The 24560-nt window shown below is 45.9% G+C and overlaps 2 protein-coding genes across 2 annotated transcripts in view; one reads left to right on the top strand and one right to left on the bottom strand.

The window, feature by feature from the left end:
* Window positions 1-7529: 7529 nt before the first annotated feature.
* LOC124666444 (GDSL esterase/lipase At5g45910-like) lies at window positions 7530-9215 on the bottom strand. The gene is made up of 5 exons (XM_047203782.1): window positions 8856-9215; window positions 8559-8762; window positions 8283-8428; window positions 7923-8199; window positions 7530-7753 (listed from the first exon to the last, which is right to left on the bottom strand). The coding sequence occupies exons 1-5, from the start codon at window positions 9142-9144 to the stop codon at window positions 7542-7544; spliced, it is 1128 nt and encodes a 375-aa protein (XP_047059738.1). The 5' UTR covers window positions 9145-9215; the 3' UTR covers window positions 7530-7541.
* Window positions 9216-19905: 10690 nt separating this feature from the next.
* The window catches only part of LOC124666442 (GDSL esterase/lipase At5g45910-like), a gene marked incomplete in the record, with an annotated part of 35779 nt that continues 31124 nt past the window's right edge, over window positions 19906-24560 (top strand). Inside the window, 1 exon segment of the mRNA XM_047203780.1 lies at window positions 19906-19933.

The following is a 24560-nucleotide window of genomic DNA, read 5'->3' as shown; positions in this document are numbered from 1 at the left end:
CTGGTGAATACCATGAGTGATCAGAACTAAAGGGCCAACCCTATTTGTGCCAGGTATAATAGTTGTATAATACAACGTGCATAATATATTCAGCCTAGGCTTAATATCTATGGAATTTATCTAATACATGTAAGATGCTTTTATTTGTGTACAATGTAAAATGCTTGAAGTGTTTTCCTTCTTATGTACATTTAATAAGGTACAATAATTATGAAAGTGGATGTGAAAGTAATAATCTGTGAACTGTAGCGTTTGTGAGGATATTTATATACAACTATCTAGGTTTGTTCATGAATTTGAAGTTTGCAAGTTAGAATTACTCAGACCACAAATTCTAGGTATCTTTTCTCCCCAGGAACTTCTGGAAAAAAACTAACGCGTGACTGTTCTCAATAAATTTTAAACTGAAATCTATTCAAAGATTTAGTCTATTTGCTTAGAAAATGGGAATGGCCCTTCTGGGTACTCCTTGATGATGTAGACCTGAGTGGGTAATGACCATTTCTTCTATTACATGAGTATATGCTTCCTTTGTTTCAAGTTTAAAGGATTCAACTATCATACCATTATGCAAGTTCACAATTTCTTATTGCATGCTACTTTCTATCGACAAACTACAAAGAGTGTTGTAGCCAGTTTCTTGACAGTTTTATTCTCTTTTGTCATGCTCGTGGCCATTTCCACCTTTTAATTGTGTAATTTGGTGCTCTTCCCAATCTTGATGTTTCTTATGCTGGTACGGCTATACTTTGAAATAACTGCAATATTACTCCCACTCTTTTAGAATGTTCAGATTTTGGAGTCGCAAAGACTCCATTCAAGAAATTTGTGAGTACAAAGCAAGAATTCGTGATTAGCTTTTTCTCGCTGATTTATCATCTTTACATGTATGATTGCTCAACCTGTTGCTGTTCAAAGATGTTTCTCATGCACAAACACTTTTATATCTTAGAGTGAGTCAAAAAGTCAGGTTTCTCTTTCTTGGATTTCCACCATTCTCACGTGATACATGTACAATTCCTTTCAGTTGTGAACCAACTCTGTAGTAACATTATACTTTACATATTATTCTACCACAAGTGTTTTCATAATTTAGTAATCTACTATATATATGTGCACTTGCGATGCAACATTAATTTAATTTTATGTGCCTCCCAGGTTTTTTTTTTGTTTGACGATGAGATCCTGTCAAGTAATGACTCAAAGGTACGCTGACTGAATATTGATCTTAGAGTGACAGTAGTTGCACTCAAAGTACGCATAGACAATATTCGAGTTTATTACTTGTCTATCCTCCTGCTTAGAGGCAAGTAGCTCTGTGTCATTTAATTTGCTAACTATATTTACTTATTTAATTTATCTCTAATAGTTTGCCCAAAGCACATACACAATTTCATCACGATAGATTATTTTGGGAGTGCATTGCACGTGTAAGCATATGGCCAGACTGATCGTGGGTTCTTCCTTAATTTTTTATTAGTTTCTTGAACAAAAAGAGATTCTAATACATTTGTACACCATCCATTTACCCTTATGACGTTGTAAAATTATTTCATTTATTTTATTCTCTAATAATAACCAAATGATTTGTCTACCATGGTAGTACCCATCTCATATATATGTGTATGTGTTGCTGCAAATGTAGCCCTTGGTCATCTATTTGATCATGATGTTGAGTATCACAGAATGCAGCTATTTTGATGTCATTCTCTGTTTTGTACAAATTGAGAATGATTTAGCCAAATGTCTTGATTATACATATTGTTGCTATTCTTTGTTAAATGACATGAATTTATCTAACAAATCATATGATTGATTTCAGTACAAAGAAGCCCGAAAGAGCAAAGGGGCATGGAAATGTAGACAATCGCTTCTGGAAGAATAGTTGTCCTGGCTTCAAGAACCTCAAATGATAGATTGATTGTACTATTGTCAATCGGGAGATTTTACCTGTTTCTGTCATTCTTTTCAACAGTTACATTGGCATGCAAGTTAGACCAATGGTCAACGGAATATCCATTTTGTACATGTTTCCATGATAAAACACTATTTACATTTTCATGCGACATACACCACTAGGATTATTTAAATTACGTGATAATTATTCCTGTTGTAGGATGAGAGATGGTGGTTAGAGACTCCTACAAATTGTGCTTGATCTTAAACTGCAATATCTTCCTTAAAAACTTAAATATTATACACATAACCAGATTCTTTGCTAAACATATTTCAGTATTTGAGAAGTGATCTTTAAAAAGAGTTGAATATTAATGTAGATGGAAAATGCTATGAGCTGAACTTAAACCCTACTACCATAAATATCTTTATGCAATTAATCCATACATTTGAGTAAATATAATTTAGGGTAGTGTTAACTACAGTCTTCTGTATGTTTTATTTGGCTTTGATCAATCTAAAATACCATCTGCTTGAAATTTATCATTATTATAGTTGTTGTCTCCATGTTTGATGGTCTGTACATGTTGTAACTTTGTAGTGAATGAACTATCCCTGAAGTTACATGCGCTTACATAGGATAGATGATAGGTTGTCATACATGTTTAATATAGAGTTTAGCAAAATGTCTATTAGCATGAAACATGGGGCCGTTATATTCCTTCGTGCTTGGCTCAATCTTGCCTTCATCACGTACCGCTAACACATAATAGATTTTCATGTATAGTTAATATAGTGGTTGCAAAGTCGTTTATTAGCATTATTATAATAGGTTCCCTTATTTTCCTGATTATATATGCATTGCTACTCTGGTAGTGAATTTGTGTGCTTTATCCTAATTTTATTCAATCGGTTTTATTTGTTAAACCTAAAAAGTATGTTATCATTTCCCACCTATTTTTATTGTCGTTATAAGAAATGTAAATTAGTGCGAGTTTCATTTTACACCCAATTTTTATAAGTGTTATACAAAGTTTGTATCGACATAAGTTTCACGGGATCATGTGCCAAGGCGCACATCTAAATCTAGTATAATATGATTCACACGCAGGGAGGTGGTACTTAGCTTGTTCTGGAAGGAGCATCGATCAAATCTTGAAGCTTCTGTTGGATTTACCGACAAACAGCGCCGCTGGCTATTGATTTGGCCGTACGCGGCTCCAGGCTCCTGGGCGACTCGGGTAGATAGACGTAGAAAACAGCCGTAACGCACGACCTGGCTCAAATCTGCTGCCATGTGAACGGCGGAACTCGCGGATGATGAAGTCGAGCGCGGTGAAGCATACAATCTGGCTGGAACCGATCTCGCAGGGATTGTAACTCAACATAGATGAAAGATCTCGCCCGGATAACAAAATCCAGTCGTCATAATTCCCACAGACGGCGCCAATTGACGAGGGAACACCTCGGCAATGCCTACGTATTGTAGACTTGGGTTTCGGGAGAGAGCGACGATGGAGATTCCGGGAGCGAGATTAGGCACACGACGTACCCAGCTTCGGGTCCCCTCGGTGGAGGATCCCTACGTGCTGCTAGCAATCTAGTATATGATCATAGATGTGTTTACAGGGTGCCGCCGTAGGCGGAGCTATGTTGTCTATCTGCTATCTATCTGTTGGCCTCTATTTCGGGTGCCCTGGCTGGCTTTATATATGCAACCAGCATAGAGTTTTACAAGAGTCCTAGTCGACTACTTCTTCGGGTTGCCTTGTTGGGCCTTCTCCATATTGGGCCGAGCCGATCCAGGTATACCAATAATGGGTACCCGAAGGGTATACCCATGTCACCAGGACGCCCCCCTAGCTGCTTTAAACCACGTTTAAGATAAACCCTAGTTCTTAGTTGTTTGCTCTGCAAAACTATTGAATCCCCTACACTATATTGCTTGATATTGTGTAGATCTGAAAAGTCTTGTGTGATCTGCTGTTCCATTGGAAATTAGACGGTTGCAACTTACCGCTTCGTGGTCGGTGGCTACGTGCGCATGTGTGTGGAGTTGCGAATATCTTGCAGGGTTGAGAGCTATTGCATTGGCGACAGGGACCAATCGAGGGATCTCGTTGCGTCATACAACTTATCATCCACTTCAACCAAGTTACCTCCGCTGCAATCACCCCGTGATCATCATCACCACCGTTGCTTACTGAGAAGATCGGGCCACCCCTTATCACAAGGAGATTGAGTTGGAGAGGAAGAAGGTGGAGGCGGCGAAGATGGAAGCTCACGCCGCCACCAGGAAGGCCACCAATGAAGCGACGCAGCTTTCGTTGGCCAAAATGTTTCAAGAATCCAAGATCTTGATGACCGACATGGAAAAGATGGACCCAATGGCAAGGGCGTGGACGAGATGTACCGCGAGCGTATCGGCCAAGAGGTGCTGGCGGCGCGAGTTACGTCGGTGTCCATGACTCCCCCGGCACCCTCGACTTTCATGACTCCGTCGGCACCGTCAATGTTCATGCCTCCCCCCGCACCGTCGTCATTCATGCCTCCCCCGGTGACCGTGGATCCGGCTGCAGCGATGGAGCTACCGTCGGGGCTCGCCAACAATGAGGACGTCGTCGAGGTTGAGGCGCCCATGACCTGGAAGCCGAAGTTGTTTTTTGCAGCCGGACTAGACGGTGATTCGGTGGCCGTATGTTGGCCCAAACTTCATATTCGAAAACCTATTCGAATTTGGTGGCCGTGTGGGCCCTAATTTAATATTCAAAACCTATTCAAATTTCTATGCTTTTTGAGTTTTTAATTCAAATCATCTATCGGGGTTGCCGTATGGGGAGCCCTGGTGTGGGATCAGCTTCCCCAAATGGAGAATGTTGTGCCGACGCCTCCCATACGACATGGCGACGCCTTGCCGACAACTATTTGGGACGCGGTCCGGTGTTGATGCTCTTAGAGCACCTCCAGTCGCATCCCCCATACCGTCACCCAAAGCGATATGGGGCGCGCCGGACAAAAAAACGTTCCCAGCCGCGTCCCCCAAAGCTGCTTTTTGTTCGGCGCGCCCCGATACGGTGTCCGGCACCCCAAGACCGTCCCCGCCCCACATGGGGCGCACCGGGGACGCCGGACACACAGAAAAGCGAGGCGGGGAGTGGCGGGCCCACCCGTCAGCGGCACATTGAATTTTAACCTAACCGTCGCCTACCTCGCGATGGAAGTTATTGGCGCGCAGCGACGGTGCAGTTCCTCAAGAGCGACCCACACGGCATCCAGAGGCTGCCGAACACCTTCGCCGACTTCGTCGCCGACGACGAGCGCCCGGGCTCGCTGCATCTGCGGGAGGATGACTGCAGCTGCTGTCGGTGGATCGTCGACGTGATCTACGACGCGCGTGACAAGATGTACCTCCACTTCTGCTGGGAGAAGTTCGCGCGCTACCACCGCCTCGAAGCCGGCTTCGTGCTCGTGTTCTCCTACTTTGGCGACAGGGACATGAGCGTCAAGGTGTTCGACAAGACGCGTTGCCGCCGGAACTACCACGGCGACATCGCCGATGACGACGACGACTGGAGAGTGTTGTTTCTTCGCAGCGAATATATGCACGAAGGTTTCTGGATGTTTCTTCATCAGAAGAACCAATAGGAGCACCCTCACCAGCTGGATTTTCTAGTTTGGGTGACTGGGCGTGCCCTCGAGTGTTCTTTCTTTACAGCGAACACACGAGACCTTCGATGCCTGGCCTAGTTAGGTTTTTTTTTGCAATGTTTTATATTTGTATCAACCATGGTTCAAACTATGTATTAGTTTGTGAAAAACCATGTTCCAAACTACATCTTCTTGTAAACCATGTTTCCAATTATGTATTAGTTTGTGGAATATTTTTTCTCTTTATTGAAATAAAAATGCAAAAAAAAACAAACAAAAAAAGAGTATTTGAATGTTTGGGGCCGACATTTGGGGGACGCGGCTGAGGAGCGACGTCCCTCAAACGCGGCATGAACAAAACACGTCCCCCAAATACTCAATCCGGCGCTGTTTAGAGACGGTTTAGGGGATACGACTGGAATGCTCTTAGTTGCCTGCCATCAAACGCATCTGCCACAACAAGAACTCTGGGTGCATCGCTATTCGATTTATTGAAGTTATGACATTTTAGGCCCATGAACATGCCTACATCAGGTCGGTTGGGAAAAAGAAACTCTCGTTTTCTCTTGTTAATTGGTTGGATAGGTACGCCTCGCCTACCAGTTGCAGGTGCAGTACGAGACATGCAGTAACTTCACCATGTGGAATGTTCTCTACCGGAGATTCAAGCTTCGCAGAGTGTGCAAAATACTCGGAAAAGACCGACCGAAACTTGGTAAAGTCTTTGCCGAGTGCCTCGGTGCCTTTGGAACTTGGCAAAGAAGGAAGGCACTGTTGATCGTAGTTTGCTTCAGCGAAGCTTTTCCATACAAGTGTGATTCAGTTTTCTTTTGAACCTCATCCCGCCAGCAAAGCTATCCTGAAAACTGGTAGTTTTGAGAAGTGATAGTTTAGAAAACTGTTAGCTGCACGTGAGCAAAGCTATCCTGAAGAAGTGTCACGAAGAGTTTGACTCAGTGGTGAATCTAGTTTGCTGGAGTCTCTTGAAGCAGTGAAAATGCCCGTGTGTTCGTTCCGTGCCTGCTCTCAGCATCTTAGGGAAATTCCAGCTTTTGAAGACTCCTAGATCGAGGAAGAGAGTGGGTGGGTTTGACAGAGTTATGAGTAGTTTAAATTGGTGTCTTTTACGGTGTTCAAGGAATTTGGTTTCACTCTTATCGTACACGCGTCAGAGTAAGCCTTTTGTAATTCAATTTGCTACCTTCTATAGAACACGGTGCGCCATTGGCATAGTCTAAAAAAGGGATTCTTAGTTTATGTGTGGTTGGTATTCTTTGGATTCTCTAAATTGCATTTCTTTCTTATTTTTTGAGATTCTGAACTGCAATTCACTATCCTAGTAGACTTGAGGTATTCTGCAGTTTTAAGCAGACACCTTGGAAGGACGGTTTGCTTATTCATGTCCTAACTATTCAGAACTAAAAATATTTACATATTTATCTTGAATTGAACAAAAGATATCCGTTGAATGGATTCTAGTGGATTTATTTACTGCACCGCAGACTGCAATGTTTGCACAAACTTGGTTATCCTGCTGTTTGAAGCATTGCTTCTCATGGTTTACCCAAGCAATGAAAAAATCTTGTTTGTGAATATAAGGATCACAATTGGCCATGTGTGGAAGATACTTGCCAGTACGGTTCTAGATTCTTATTTGTTAACGACATGTCAGACTTAACTATACGGATCCATTTGTGGCTCAGATTTGATCTGGAATTTCCAGATCAGATCATCAACTCCAAAACGAACATTGGGTAATTTCTAACATAAACCAATGTGCCAATGTTACAGCTAGCATAAAGAAGTTTATCGGCTAGTTTGTCTTTGAGCTTCGATTCTTCTTTTTCATTTTGTAGTGTGAGCCTCCGGTTGCTACCGGCGTTCTTCGGTTCCTTGACGTAGTGTTGCAGACAGTCCAGGCTCCACATAGGCATCAATCCATGGATCCGAGCAGCTTCTGTCATCTTTTTTTCGATAAAGAATCCGAGCAGCTTCTGTCATCTTACTGACTGATAACTGCTTTCTCTTGTAGGGGAGCCTATGCTGCCCAGCCAGTCATCGGCGATGTAGCGGTAAGCCGCCTCCGTCAAGTGAACGCCGTCCCAGAACAGACGAGCAGACGGTTTCTCGCATAGGTACGAACCTTCATCGCCGCAGAAAAGTGTCCCCGGCCCTCCGCAACAGATGGTAAGAACATCTTCTTCAAACCCTGCAGAATGATAACGATCAATCTTAACCACTAAATTTTGCAAAGAGCAGTAGTAGCTTTTTCCAGGAGATTATTTCAAACCCCGCATAGTGACATAATAAACCCTGCGGAATGACAACACAGAACCACATCTTGTTCAAACCCTGCAGAAATGACAGGATATGCTTACCAAACTTGCGAGGGAACTCGACCATCTCCATGATGGGGCCGAAGAGGTCGGCGTAGATGATCGTCGTGTTTGGGTGCTTTCCCCGGAGCTTCTCTAGGGCCTCCTGCAGCAGCAAGTTATGGTGCATCCCTAATTTGTTGTAATCTTCCAGGCAACCGGTGGTGGAGTTGTATGCCGCTGGGTCCTTGTCGGCAAACATGGCGAGAATTGGCGGCACGCATCCTGAGGGGATCGTTCCAGGAACCACGAAGCTCGTCGCCCCGTGCTTGATCAGCCTCTGTTACCATTGCCATAGCTGGATCAACACCACAGTAACCTTTGTTCTTATTATGCAATGCTATGGTTGATAACTTGAAGTACCTCGATGGCCGTGGAGATGGCACCGATTACATCTGGAACAAAGGCCATGACCTCTCGCACGCTCTTGGCGAGGAACGAGAAGTGGTAGTCGTTGACCCCGAATTCGCCCACGAAGAAGAGGGATCTGCCGAAGAAGTCCTTACACTCTGCAGAGCAAATGTACATTACTGATCAGTTTCTTGCAGTCTACTACACGTTGTAGGTACAGGGGAGGCTAGCTGGATACACGGATTTCCATCCGTAGGTTTGACTGAGATTTTGAGAATGACTAACAACCTTGGGTAGTGTGGCAGAGCGACGGCTTGAGTGACTCGAACCACTCCAGCTGCACGCCCAAGCTGGTGTTGAGGGGGAACTTGCCGCCGTGGAAGAAAGCGGCGTCGAGAGCGGTGGCGCCCCCGACGGCGAAGTTGGCGCCGCAGTTGAAGCTCCCGTTATGCGCAAGGGACGGCGGCACGAGCGGGAGTCCCAGGCGCTGAGCTGCAATCAGAGCAGTTGACCACATCACGTCTATCTCGCGCGAGAGTTCGTTCAGGGAAGTGATAATTGAGGAGCGTGTACAGTATGTTTTACCGATGAAGTCGATGATGAGGCGGCCATTGGAGTTGCGGCCGGTGGGGCGGCCGAAGAAGGTGGAGCCGTAGGGAGCGCGCGTGACGGGGTCGGGGACGCCGTTCTCGGCGAAGACGACGGGGTTGTTGCCGGTGTCGGCGAAAGAGTCACCGAAGCTGAAGATGGAGTCGTAGCGCCGGGCAGAGAGGCCGGTCAGGGAGGAGGGGGTCAGTGCCCATGTCGATCCCAGGTTCGCGACGAGGAGGAGCGGGAGCAGGAGAGGTGAGACGGCGCACAGCAGCTTGCTCATCTTGATGTGTGGCCAAGAACGAGAAGGATGGACACGCTCGCAGGGATGGCGATTCAGCCGGCGGCAGATCGCGCTTACCGCGTGGTGCTTCGCCTACGACTGTGACTGATTTAATTGGCCTCCATCCTAAATTATAAGAAGGAAGATTTGCTATACCATTTTCAAACTTTATTTTGTAATCGTTGGAGACTATTTATTACTATAAATATATGTGGTATTGATTATATATAAAAAAATGTAAACTTAGTCAATATTTTCTGAGTTACCAAGTTTAGAGAAAAACTATACATATCCGTGGCCGAATCTATATCAACAGATTTACCAAAACGATGAATTTTCCTTGTGTATTTATCAAGTACTAGTAAGCTTGCACGTGCAATGCACGTCTCAAATTTAAAATTTTAATGCATATCGCAAATTCAAAGTTTGAATACACAAAGCTTATAACGTCAATCCACAAATCTCTTATCCTGCATATGTAATAATTTGGATTGGAGCAATTATTTTGAATAGAAGTCATCTCGTATAAGATGTTAATGTATTTTTTATAACTTGCATGACAAAAAAAAGTATATCCATGTGTTAATTGAACAAATCGATCATCTGTCCATGTAGACCGTTTCCAGTCATGTGCACAACTTAGGTTTGACACAGTATAAAAAGCACCACCCTGATTAACACAATAAATCTTGTCCATCCATAATAACCAAATCCAATGGATAAAGATTGAATGTAGGTTACATAAAACATGGTCGTAGCTGTTGTATTACATCTATTTGCTCCTTAAGCTCACCCCACTGCTCCTTATCAGTTATCACACCTTTTATGGTCTTACAAGCACATCATATATTCAACAATTTTGATTTCCCGACGATGGAAACCACATAAACAACACGTGCATCTCCACTCTTTTCAACTTGAATCCCTTGCCAGCAAAACCACCACCACCATCTTTGGTTTCAGGAGTAAGCAATTTCCACCGTTATTTTGTAACTTAGCATGATCAAAGGAATAATTTTTAACTATATACAGTGAAACATTCTTTAAAAGTAGTACCAAGAGTTTAACATAAGGAGATGCTCATATGTATCAAGTCATACAGAAGAATAAAATCATTTAACTATTGATGGAATGGAGCTCGTGACTGTTTTAAAAAAAATCATCCCTAGATGCAAGCTACTCCCTCCGTCTCAAAATGTAAGGCGCCTAAGGTTAGTCAAAAGTCAACGTCTTCTAACTTTGATCAAATTTGTAAAAAAAATATAAATATCTACCAATACCAAATCAATATCAATAGATTCACCATAAAGTACATTTTCTCAAAGTACCATTTAATATTGTAGATGTGGGTATTTTTTCCTCAATGTTTGGTCAAAGCTAGGATGATTTAACTTTTGATTAATCTTAGACGTCTTATATTTTGGGACCGAGGAAGTATTACATAGTGCAACATATAACACCAGCAGAGCATTGATGCGGCCCTCACCGAACAATTATGCATGCAGGTTCATGTACAACAAAGGAACCATGCTATCGGATTTGATAATATCAACAAGATCCACCATACACTGCTGATAATCCAGCATAAGAACTGATAATCCAGCATTGCTTTTTGTGGAATGGCTAAATTATCTATAATAACTTATTGGGATTCCTAGAAAATAACAACATGTACAATGTGCATCTTCTATTGATGCGCTTGCTAAGTGTGAAATTGCAGAATACACACTGTAATTGATAATGCAAAATACAATTGATTTCATAAATGAACTTTTGCATCTCCTATAATTTTGGATGATCTGAAATGATCCAGACATAATACACAAGCACATCTCTTCTTGAAATAGCACATTGTAGGGAATGTATTAGCCTGAACAACAATAAACGATAAACATGTATTGTTGAAACTTGGAACAAAAAGAAATATTGTATAAATAAAATCACAAGAGTGCTAAGGAGTATCATTCATGTCTCAAGGATCATCATCAGTAAAGAGGAAGTTCGCCGTGAATAAGTTCAGTCAGGAAGGCTTGCAACTAATAGTCAAATGCAGCGTTATCAATCACATAATTGAACAAAAAAAAGAATTAGTACGTGAAGATGCAATTACCAGCAACAATGAGGTCACACGTTTCTCACCAGCCAAGACAACACCACCCTTAGTATTTAATCCAGTCAGGGTAGAGCCTAGCTGCAATCCATATCAGGAGGATAGACAACCTAATTGCTACTTACATGCAGCGATGTTGCACATTGGCCTCAGCTAAGAATCAAGACACCCGCTGTCCCAAAGCTATATAGCCACAAAATTTCCGCAGTTCGATGCTTTGGACATGCGATCCCCTCCCAAAGAAATTAAAAAAAATGAATCTCACCTTGATGCCTCAATGGCGTACTTGGCCTGGAACTGCCCCTCCGGAAGAAGTATTCACCCTGCGTTCGTACTCCATTCTGCTGCACAAACCGAGAAAACCACACGATAATCATCAACCAGCCATCGCCGCCCAACACCGCGATAGATTAGAATCTATGTACAGAAGAAAAATATAAGAAAAAAAATCAAAACTCCAAGAAGGGATAAAATTGAATATTTATTGAGAAGAAGTTGTAAGGATGTCAATTTTAGTCCGCAGCGATGGGTGAAGGAGGAGCGTCAAAGCAATGTAAGGGCGGCGAGGTCGCTGTGCAGCGAGGTGACGGTGCGGCTTGGACGTCACCGTGCTGGAGGCGACGGGCTCTTGGGCGTCGTCTGGCGGTGTGGCTTGGACGTTGCCACGCAGGAGGCGACGGACTGCTGGGCGGCGTCGTGCGGCTTGGACGTCGCCATGACGGACTGCTGGGAGGCGTCTAATAGTGGTGAGACGCAAGGCAGGGCGTCGTCTGGGCCAAGAGTGAATAAGATCGCATGGAGTTTCCTTGTTGAAGTTTCCTATTTTGCATTAATTTCTTGCATAATTGTAGGGATGTGATCGTGGGACTGTGATTTCATATTCGTTGTGTGGAGTTTCCTTTTGTGGAGATGGATGGATGGATGGACCGGTGGAGGTGGAGCATGGTCAGTCAAAGTAAAATGCCACGTGTACACAAAAATTATTGTTGACGGTTAGATTAAGTTTAGTCTGTCTAATTGTGAGGTGGTAAGCCGTCGGTGTACAGTTATTGGTGTGGCTTTAGAAAAATTCACGTTTGCTCTTTTATTAGTAGTGGAGATTGTAATATTAATCTTTTTGTGTATATCTCCCGTCAAATGTAGTATGATTTAACTTTGGACTAAAAATACATGTCTTGTTTTTTTGGAATTGAGATAGTACTGTGTTACCAAGAAAAATCAACAACAGTTAAAAATATCAAATGATACCATACCTTCCATGGTACTACTTCCTAAAATTTAATTTTGCAAGTTTCAGTTTCAAAATAAATTCCTAAATATTCAACCGTTTACAGCTTAGAAAACAATCAAAATGCACGCAGAGAAAAAAGGACAAATCCAATGGATAGTGTCACAAAAAGATGTACATACAAAATTACACCATTTACATAGAGATTTGTCTTTTATATTTCTTTATGTGTATTTCAAATTTGGTTCTGAAAGTTTAGGAGCATGTAAACACATATTTTGTGAGCACCCATAGATTTGTTTCGAATTTTTATGCTTGTAAATTTGAATTTTGAAAAGTGGTGTTGTGGTGCCATGACATCTTGTGAGATATGGTATCACAGGATATTTTGTAGTTTTAGGCTCGATGTATGTCTGCACCGGGTCAGTTGGACGATTGAGGCTCCCTTATTGTGTGTTTTGTTGATCGTCAAGGTTGGTTTTTTTTATGACCGGGCTCACACCCCTTTTAATTAGCCACTTAACGAAATAGTTTTTTTACAAAACAAGACAGGAGAGAAAGAAAAGGGAAGAGCGAGCTGGTTGGTCGACTTCTGCATTTGTGCCATACAAGACCAGACAATACATATGCCGTAAGTGTAGTCAGGAGATATATGCATGATCCTAGGAGTGAATACCTTGATGCTGCCTATCGAATCTTGAGATACCTCAGATCAGGCAGTTTCCCGTTGCTTAGATAGCAGCCGTGAGCCTGCATAATTTCCAGTTCCACGTGGCAAGGTGTTACAATTTCGTAACATGTAAATCATAAGACAAAGAGTAAAGTCTGAAACAAACCTTCACTTCATAGTGGAGGTCTAAGATGAACCCCAACCTTCTAATCCCTGAAAACACGACCCTGACCTTTCTAATCCCGGTCAATCCTGGCCAAATGTCGCGATCTGCTCGTTTGCGCGTGTGTTTACTCATGTGGCGCTGATCAACCAGGATTTAACGCCAAAGTGGGCTGGTCCAGCCTAGTAGATGGACGTGGTTGTTTCGGCCCATAACTCCAATAGGCAAATTGATTAGTAGTTTAGCATACACAGAACATAAAATGTAGCGGATTGGAGTGCCAAAGGCACTTGACGAGGGCCATGGTGATTTCTTTACTCAAATCATGGTTTTTTTCATTACAAAGGTAGCTAGGTGCCTAGCTATGACCTAATCCAATCTGATTAGGGCATCTCCAGTGGTGCTACGCAAACAGACCGTTTGCGTCCGCTTTGACCGAAAATACGTCTGGCACCCTCTGCAGCCGCGTGACGCAAAGTGATCGGGCCGTCCGCGGAGACGCAAACCTGGCCCCTGCGTCTCTGCGGACGCTGCGCGGATGCGCAAAGTGTCCGCTCGCGTCTCCATCGGGCCCGCTTGGCAGCGAGTCTGCACCGAGGGTCTTCGGCGGTAAGCGCTTCCACGTCTGCGCCGTAGTCTTCGCCATCAATGGCGCGGCTGCCTGTTCTGCGCGCGCAGTGGCGGGCGGCGGCTGGGCTTCTGCGCCGCCTTCAATGGCATCGTATTCCGCGCGCGGCCGCCCTTAAAAATCCACCGGCCGCGTTGCTCCTTCGCCCACACCACACCTCCACTTGCACCACCACCGCCGCAGCGCCATGGGGAAGAAAAAAGACTTCGAGGTCCCGCTCCCCGTCACGGTGGGGAGGCTCATGCACGGCAAATGGATGCCGTGCGACGACGCCTGGTTCGGGCGTGCGGCTGCTCGACGGCCGGCGGCTCGGCTGCCGCCGGTGCCCATCCCTCCGGCACTCGCGCGTGAGCCTGAGCGAACCGCGGAGATCCGGCGCTGGAGGCGGTATCTGCCGGCGGACCTCCACGCCGATCCGTCGTACGCCATCGACTCGGAGCTTTGGCGTACGTACCTGTCCACGGAGACGGACATGAGACGAAGGGCAGGCTTCATGGGCGACAGGGATTATCCCTTCGGCCCTGCACCGTCGGCTCGTCGACAGCAGGCGCCGACGCGTCGTCAGCAGGCGCCGACGCGACGTGAGCAGGCGTCGCACAACGACGCCGACGACCGCGAGGACGACGACGAAGAAGCGTACGCCGCGTACGACGAAGACGACTACGTCGAGGCGCTCGCATACCATAGCGAGGAGGTGAAGGACGACAGCGACGACTACGTCGCTGTCGTCTTCCACGAATGGCAGCAGGCCTTGGCGGAGGGCCGGAACTTCGAGTTCCCGGAGAACATGACGGACGATGAGATGGCGAAGGTCGCCATCCTCGTCTCCGAGTACGACACGCACGTGCGGTCGCCGGCTGCCCCGCTACGCCACCGCCGTCATGCGGCCGGGCCTGTCGGCGGATGAAGCACTTCGACAGGCGCTCCGGAGTCGGCGGCGCCTCCTCCGCCGCCGCCACCGCCGCCACAGCCTTATGTCTGGGCGCCTCAACCGCCGCCACAGCCGCAGCCCTGGGCGCCTCCACCGCCGCCACAGCCGCAGCCTCCTCAACCTCGAGCACCGGCGGTGCGCCCGACGTACGCTCCCCCGGATGGCAACTGGCCGTGGGTCATACCAGAGCTCATCCTGGTCGACAGCGACGAGGAGCAGCACAGCGACGATGAGCAACAGTAGGCGTTTAGGTTTTTTTTAAAATGTTTTAAGTATGTAAATTATGTTTCATGTTAAAAAAATGATTCGTTCTAAAAAAATGCGTCGTGCCGCTGGAGCCACCCCCGATGCAAACGGACGCGCGGTCGATTTCGACCAAAAGAGCCGACGCAAACAGACGCGCGCGGACGCTAAAATGCGTCGCGCCGCTGGAGATGCCCTTACCTACCATGTGCAAACCAGTTACTGGTGATTGTCCCCTATTGTTTTCCGTGAGGAAAGAAAGATGGCTTTCTTCTCAAACTCGGATGGGAACTGAGGGCATTACTAGAGCACTCCATGGTGTCGATTACCTGCGATTTCAGTCCTCTACATACGAGTCTGTCGGCCACAGCGAACAGCCGCCGAACGCCATCGCTGCCGTCGTAAGGGGGAGGAGTAGGCTAGCTACTGCACACAGCATGCCGAGGACCAAGGGTTTTGCATGCTGGAGTTATGGGCCAAAACTATCCAATCCATTGACTAGCCCATTGTGGCGTTTAATCCCGGTCGCACAAACGAGCAGATCGCAAGATTTGGCCGGGATTGACTGGGATTAGAAAGTTCAGGGTTGTGTTTTCAGGGATTAGAAGGTTGGGGTTCATCTCAGACCTCCACTACTAAGTCAAGGTTTGTTTCAGACTTTTCTCTAAGACAAAAGAATCATACAGTGCCGTCAAACAGACCTATCCGTGTTCCTACCCTTGCAAAGACGAAAAAGAAAAGATAGCGAGCTCAGAGGGCTGCAGACGAGCTTTCTGCCTTGTTCCAAGCTTCCCCCCACTACAGGAATGGGAGGCTATGCCGAGGGCCAGGCTATACGCCGACGGCCAAAAGTCGGGGCCGTCGGCGTATGGCCCGGCCAGGCCAGCCTGCCCTTTCAACACTCGGCGAAACGTGGCCGTCGGCGTAGCGACCTCTACGCCGAGGGCAGCCCTCGGCATATCTTTGGCCCTAGGCGTAGACAGGGCTACGCCGACGGCCACCCTCGGCGTAGGCTATTTTTCAAATTTGTCTAATTTTGTAAAAATCATAACTAATTCATATGATGTCGGAAAAATGCGTATGAGGTATCAAAATGTTCAGAAAAACATCCTCTATCCGTTTATGTCAAAATCATGCATATTTGAATCATGTAGAATAACATGTTAACATAGAAACAATTCAATCACTTTCTTATATGTTCTCATGTTCCCGTTTTAGCCAGATGGCAATTTAAACGAAGTCAGAAAATCTCGCGGAGCCGCATGACATCATTTTATGTGTCCTAGTAACCACTCCAAAAGATGGAATTGGGATACGACAATTATTTTGGAAAACCCTTCACGAACAGAGCTATCAAGTCCGGATTTCTATGGCTTTTAGGGCAATGAGTAGGAAACGGCCCGTGACACCGCATAGTTTATCGGAACGAGACCATATTTGGCACGTGCGTGGTCCCTGGGATGGGAAGCAATGCCCCGGGAGCGCATTTCCAATCCGACCCATGGGCGATGGTTTTTTCATTTTCGGGGTGCCAAAACAGGTTTTTTTGTGAAGGAACTACATGGGGCGCATTTTAGTATTACGCGAGACCTCTGCGTAGTGGTAGGACACCGTCTTCGCACCCCATATCACATGCCATATGTGCGCGCTAGCTATCTGGGAATCCATGCGGCTTCCTGCGCTGTCCCGCCGAATCCGCTGGAAAGTGACCGAATTTGAACTAGGGCTACACTTTCCGTCGCTCAATAAATTCCGCAAAAAATGTTTTTAGGTCTATGGCATATCAATTTATATGCCAATTTTTTTCCGTTTAGCGCGATGGTAAACGGGTGCACCAGCGCGCCCGGTACGGACATACCGCATCTCCGTGGGGGCCCGTTTTGGCCAAATGACAATTTAAACAAAGTCAGAAAATCCCGCGGAGCCGCATGGCGTCATTTTATGTGTTCTAGTAACCACTACAAAAGTCGGAATTAGAATACGGCAATTATTTTGGAAAACCCTTCACAAACAGGGCTATCACGTCCGGAGTTCTATGGCTTTTAGGGCAAATGAGTAGGAAATGTCCCGTGACACCGCATAGTTTGTCGGAACGAGGCCATATTTGGCATGTGCGTGGTCCCTGGGATGGGAAGCAAGGCCCCGGGAGCGGATTTCCAATCCGACCGATGGGCGATGGTTTTTTCATTTTCGGGGTACCAAAACGGGTTTATTTTGTGAAGCAGCTACATGGGGCGCATTTTAGTATTGCGCGAGACCTCCGCGTAGTGGTAGGACACCGCCTTCGCACCACATATCACATGTCATATGTGCACGCTAGCTATCTGGGAATCCATGCGGCTTCCTGCGGTGTCTCGCCGAATCCGCTCGAAACTGACCGGATTTGAACTAGGGGTGCACTTTCCGTCGCTCAATAAATTCCGCAAAAAATGTTTTTATGTCTATAACACATCACTTTATGTGCTAATTTTTGTCCGTTTAGCGTGTTGGCGAACGGTGCACCAGCCCGCCTGATACGGCCATTTCGCATCTCGCGAGGGGCTGTTTTGGCCACATGGCAAATTGGGCGTCATATTTGGATTCCTCTAATTTTTAGGTTCAAATGATGATATGTATGTTATATTTAGATTCCTCTCATTTTTCTGATCGATTTAGACATATTATTTGTGGAATTTTGATTTTCCAATTTAAAGATATTAATTATTCAATATTAAATAGAAAAAAGACCAAAAAATAAAATCATTTTATTTTTATTTGAATTCAATATTATTATTACTTATATATATTCATTGTTGTCTACTTAAGTAATTGTTTGGGATTCAAAAATAAAGAAGTGTGCATCACGGTTCAAGGGTTAATAGGGTTGATATGCTATTATTATCGGCAAGAGGTGTCAATTCTATAATGGAAGCTCATCCGAATGGAACCAAGAAGTTAAGCGTCGTTGAAATTTGGAGTAGTGTGAGGATGGGTGACCGATTGGGAAGTTTAACCATGATTGTAATTTGACATAAGATTAAGTGTAGTTAGAGTTAAAAGTGTATTGAGTGAAAGATAAACAAGTAAAAAAAAGGAAAAAAAGGAAAAAATTGTGTAAAAGAAATTAAAATTTAAAAAATTTTAAAAGTCTATGCCTAGGGTTTTGCCATCGGCATATAGAAAAATATATTTTTTTTTCGAATTTTTTTTTTTGAATTTTTTTGGAAACGGGAAATTTGAATTTTTTAAAAGTCTATGCCGAGGGTTTTGCCGTCGGCGTAGCGTGCTACGCCGAGGGCCGGGCTACGCCGACGGCGATAGTGCCTTTGCCGAGGGACTTACACGCCGAGGAGCTATGCCGAGGGCGGCCCTCGGCATAGCCTACGCCGAGGGCCAAAGCTTGCTACGCCGAGGGTTCCCGGCCCTCGGCATATAGCCCCATTCCTGTAGTGCCCACCGGAGTGGAGGCCTCCGTCGAAGGCCGTGTTCCAATGTCATTCCTGCCAACCTCTTCAAGCATCCTCACCATGTCCAGCATCTTCGGTCGCCGTTCTGGGGTCCTTGAGACGCATGCCATCGCGATCTGAAGCATCTCCACCATCTCCTCCTCGATGTTAGGGTACCTCATCAGCTCGCCGTCAAACACTTCGGCCGTCCACTCCTCCCGGACAACCGACTGCACCCACCTGACAAGGTGCACAACCTCATTGCCCCCGCCGGTTATCTGAACGGGCGACTTGCCTGTGAGGAGCTCGAGTATGAAGACACCGAAGCTGTAGACATCAGAACACTGCGTCGATTTCCTTGTGTCGGTGATCTCAGGTGCGCAGTATCCCAGAGAACGGGACCTTGCTGTTATCGGGTTCATCAGTGATGCCAAGCCAAGGTCAGAGATGCAGCCATATTGCTGGCCGTTGAGGAAAACATTTGAGGCCTTGATGTTGCCATGAACAAATTTCCCATTGTTCTCGGTGTGAATGTGTGCGATCCCTCTAGCTGCACCCAGGGCTATCCTTACTCTAGTTTCCCAATCCAATGGTGTTCTGTCCAGACCTCTCTTCCCTGCATGGAAACAAAATGGCAGAATTATGAGAGGCATGTAATATTCAATTTTGGATATCAATAAATTCAAGTGGCTGATCTTGTGAAGTTATGTCATTTCAAATTATCTGCATTACTGTCGCAAGCTAGCTCACACCAGAATTAATGCTTGTTTCTGGATAGCGTAATATATTCATACATCAGAAATGCTTGTGGCAAATGAGGCTAGCAAACCTAAACAATCAAAACCCAACTGTTTCTATACTGAAAGTATCTAGTATAATAGTATTAGTTCTTGTCTCCATCATGATATTGATATATCGCAGCAGTCCTCCTCTGGTCCTGAATCTGATAGCAAAATAGGGGATGGGTTCTGACAGTGACCACCAATGCTAACAATTTCAAAAGTTTCACTAATAAACTACTTAGACAACATTAGCTTCCAAGATGGACACAACGGTCCACCACTATTTGTTTCCATTATCTTACAGACATTATCCCCGTTTACCCTTTTCTTGTGCATGTCCATAAATTCCATATCTTTAGTTTCATTTCTTGCAAAAATCCTCAGATGACATTACTAACATGTTAAGTATGCAATGTGAAATCTGAATTTCAGGAGTTTGGTAGTAATTAAGTGCTTTGCTGACAAGCTGCCATGATTAACATAACATGATTGGATGTCTAAGGAAACAGATCCTTGTGCTACAATATTGGCCAGGCTAATTCACCACACACCAAGCATGCCATGTGAGCTTGATTGAATACACATGCAAATATTGCAAGTCAATGCAGCTAAGCATGACACGGAAACTTAAGGCATACCTTGGCGGCTAGATCTAAGAATGCAAGAAAACTCAATTTAGACCCACAATCCAAAAGTTAGTAGTATAAGAAAATATAACATGCTCACCATTGGTGAAGCAAGTACAGTAAGCCCAACCTTTTACTCTTTTAGAGAGAATTTTTTAGCACACAGTCAGAACAGAGGAAGTGCAGACAATAGTAGTAGTTGTTTGACAGTAACCATTAACAGCACCAAGAATAAAACCTACAGTGCAGCTGTTAGCCTACCAATTCTATCATTAAGCTCCTATTAAATGTTGTCGACCCTTTCATGCAATCTGATAATGTTAACAGAACTTTTGTGAGCTAAACAAGCTGCTACTAATAGTATAACCCTAACCCCTTCCCAAACAAAAAAGCAACCTCAGATCTCCATGTAAAACTAGAATATCACGGCCATAAAACACCTTCTATCTCAAATGCCGCAACAGCTCCTCAAAAAGACATCTCCAGTGTCGGCCTCACGCGCGGCAATTTTTTCCTCTAATGCGTGACAGAGCAACTTTGGTGTCGAAAGGGAAATTTTTGTGCCGCCGACGCGATTCTAGTGAGCGATAATCAACGTTTAGCGTCCGATAGGTCAACTTCGGTGTCCGACAACAGAACTTTGGTGGGCAAAAAAGCACCTTTAGTGCCCAATAGAGCAAATTTGGTGCCAATATCACAACTTTTGTGCCTACCAAGGCAATTTTGGAGTTTTGTTGATGGCGCAATTATAATGCAAATCAAATCCAATTTTACCATTCGACGGACAAATTTGGTGTCCGAGGACACAACTTTGGTGCCCAACAAAGCAAATTTGGTGCACGATGCCGCATCATTGGTGCCGAACAAAGCAAGTTGTGTGCACCGACATTTTTTTCCCTCTTTTTCACTATCCTTGCTTTTTTCTCATGTCCCTTTCTTCCCCGACGAGCAATCCATCTCAGGATAAAAAAACGAGGAATAGAGCTGGCTAATCCATCAAACCCTGACCCTTGTGTGCCTCGCGACCGCGACAGATCAACTTTGATCGTGACGACGCTTGGTACCCTGCCTAACAACTTTGGTGCCCGACATAGCAACTTTGATGTTTGTTAGAGCAATTTCGTAACATCAATTTGCAACTTCAGAATTTGGGAACTACACTTTTTTCGGGCTAAAGTACAATTGGGAGCAACAAACTAGCATTTTGAAGTAATTATATAATTTTAGACAACAAACTACATTATGTAGTAACTATTACGTAATTTTAGACAACAAATTAGTATTATCGGGCAAGTATCAAGTGGGACACAGACGACTCTCCCCGTCGCAGACTCTGGCCGCTCTAGGCCTCCTCTACGGCCGCTGTTAGCTGTTGCATGCCCGCCGGCCTCCCCTCCCCTTATTCCCCACTGGCGAGTCTCGCCTCCGCGTCCCGTTTTGTTGCTTCACCTGCTACACACGGGGATGTTGCTCCACCCTGCTGCTCTCGGGCTCTCGGCCAAGGCGAGGTCGCCGTGAAGGGAGGCGCGTGCGAGTAGGCCGACGACGTCGCGCGCAGAGCAAGTGGACTGGCGGTGTGCCCGCCCGGATGGCCTTGGACGGGACTGGATTGGGCGGCGTGCTCCGGGCCGGTCGGCGGCGTTGACCGCAGGAGGTCGGGAGGACATCGGGGCACTTGTAGGCTCCTAGCGGCGAGAGGCTAAAACGGAAAGTCTCTTTTTAGATAGGGATTCGTGGAAATCTTTTGCCTTTTACGGAGGTGTGCCAGGTACTACGAACGAGCGGCCGTGCGCCCGCTAGACCAACCCAAATTTAAAAGTCGATATTTTCTAAGTTCGATTAAGTTTAGAGAAAAAAATATGAACAACCACATTACCAGATCTATATCAGTGCATTTGCCATACTATGTACTCCCTCGGTTTTATCAACAAAAAAAATTAAGATTTATCAAAAATTAGATGTATATAGATGTTATTTAGTGTTAAGATACATCAAAATTTAGATAAATTCCAGATAACTTTTATAAGACGAAAAGAGTACTAGTATTTTGTTAGTGTATTTATCAACTATGATAAATATTTATATTTGCGTGTATATCTTTGGTCAAACTTAGTATGCTTTGACAAAATATTTATATTAGCAAATTTCAGTTCCAAAATAATTTTTTAGATATTCGCAAGATGTGTAAACTCCTTACATTTCCTTGAATTTGCAAAAAAAAAATGCACGCATGGGAAAAAAAACATAAATCCAACATGGATAGTGTCACAAAAAGATGTGAATACAAAATTACACTATTTTACATAGCAATTTGTCTTTTTTTTATTTCTCTGTGTGTATATTTCGAATTTGATTCTAAAAATTTATGACGATGTAAACACACATCTTGTGAACACCCACAAATTTGTTTTGAATTTTGTAAAGCTTATAAATTAAAAATTTAAGAGAACTTACGTATGCCACTCGTTTATGTATGCTTGCAAAAATTAAACACGCATAGCGGACGGTTTTCAGTAGGGTCACTCAGCTCGCACGCGAGCGCTTAATTCTACATGGCTTGTACCAGTATCAAATATTTTGCAAACTATCGGAGACTCTTCAAAGTTTGTAAATTGCTTGTGTATTTTACTGAAAGATCTGTTGTGCCACCATTTGTCTACTCATCGATCCTATCCAACCGTCCCACGAGCGGACGGCCATACAATTTCTTCAAAGACTTAGTAGGGTCATTTTCTAGTATTTCTGACAAACTTTGAAGAACTTACCTCGCAGGCCTCTGTCGATGGATTATACGGGAGAGGCGACGATGGTTGGGAACGCGCTAGCATGGCCAGTGCAGGGTGAGCACGTTCTTGGCAAGCATGGGGAAGAGGCTGCGGGGCTAGGCTTGCCTCGGGACCATGCCCGTTGGGTAGAGGGATGCCAGGGCATCATTATGGCGCAGCCTCGGGGCCTGGGGTGCTTGCTGCCTTGCTGCCCAAGATGGTGGTGACTCCACCGAGCACCCTAGATCCCTCCCTAGCTAAGTCTCCATCAAGATATAGCCATCAAACACCTTGAGGCCCGCGCAATCACCACCTCGATTAGGGAGACTCGGTCCACCTTTCTCCTCTCTCTCAGCTGCGCTAGAACCGCCTCTGGATGCTTTGCAAGATTCTACAACCCAGCTGCTCAAACCTCACACCCCGACCTCGTGCACCGTCGCCCTACACCACGCCCACCGTACGCCGACAATCGGCTATAAAAACCGCCCAAGCCCCCTCCGCTCACCTCTTCACCTCACAGCACAAGCTTCCCCGTGGGTCACGAAGATGAAGAAGCACCTATTGCAGTGTGCAAGCCGCCGCCTCCTCCTCTCCCGCCCCCCTCCCGGGCGGCGGCGGAGGATCTACCCGCCCCGCTCCGAGCAGCCGCCCCCGGATCGCCGCACCTCAGCCGCCGCTGCTGCCTGCCTCGGCCCCGGCCCCGGCCTTGGTCTTGGCCCCGGCTTCGGCCCCGGCCCGGCCACAGCCCCGGCCCCGGCCTCGGCCACGGCGGCGGTGGCGGCGCCCCTTCCGTCGAACGACGAGCGGGAGGAGAGGGTTTCCACGTGGGCGTTCCATGGGAGGTGATGAAGCGCTGGTGGAGGAAGCCGGGCGGCACGGCTACTTGACCGGGGCCTGATGCTCTCCGTCGGTAGGCATGGAGGATTCGGTGGAGCGGTGGCGGCCTCCGCCCCCGGTGACGGTTCAGCGGTGGTACGCATGATCCGCGCCGCCGTCTTCTTCCCTGGTGATCCGGCGGAGAGGGACCGGCGGCGTGGGGGCTGCTGGTCTTGCTTTGTTTTTGGTGGCGGTCCTCGGGTTTCTCGCAAGCGAAGATGAAGATCTACCGGAGGTCGGTTTGCTTTGATCCGGCTGGAGAGATGAGTTCCGGAAAGCTCCGCCGGCGAATGGAACAAGTGCATATTTTACCTGCGGTTTGCTGGATCGGGTGGTATTCGGTCGCGCGCACCCATGTTTTTATTCCGACCGTTTGGTTCCGGAGGAGCGCCGTGAAGCTATATTCCGTGTTGACATCTCGGTGACTTTTTGGTCCATGGTGAAGTCGAAGAAGGAATATCATGAAGGCCGGATTGGTGGACCGACTAAAGGAGGTTCGAGTCAACGTGATGCTGAGGGATCTGCTTGGCGTTCCGGGCTTGCAGCAGTGGTATGCATGTGGGGACGGCAACACAGGGAAAGTTCGGAGTCTTACCTCTCAGGGTGAAAACCCAAGGTCCGGCCTTAACCGGTTGTGCCTGGCAATGTTCTTGTTGGAGGCATTGTTTTGAGAGTGGGGACTATCTTCAGGGAGAAATCCTAAGACCTTTGGTCGGGCGACGACGGCGCTGGTGCACTGTTTCCTTCTTGGAGGCGTCGCTTTGAGAGTCTGTACTGCAGGTGTTGTCACGGTGGTGGTTGTATTGCTTGTTGCTAGGTCTAGAAGGCTGTAGCGGGACTTTTATTTCTTAGTTTTCTTTTCTCTTTTTTGGTTGTGTGCATCCGCACTGCCATTAGTAGGCGGTGCGTTGTTGCGGAGGCTGGGTGTAATTAGTATCTTTTGATATTAATATATTCCCTTTATCGAAA

The sequence above is a fragment of the Lolium rigidum genome, chromosome 6, assembly GCF_022539505.1.
Source record: "Lolium rigidum isolate FL_2022 chromosome 6, APGP_CSIRO_Lrig_0.1, whole genome shotgun sequence".
Classification (NCBI taxonomy): Eukaryota; Viridiplantae; Streptophyta; class Magnoliopsida; order Poales; family Poaceae; genus Lolium; species Lolium rigidum.
The sequence above is the reverse complement of the archived record's forward strand: the minus strand, read 5'-3'. Positions and strand labels throughout refer to the sequence as shown.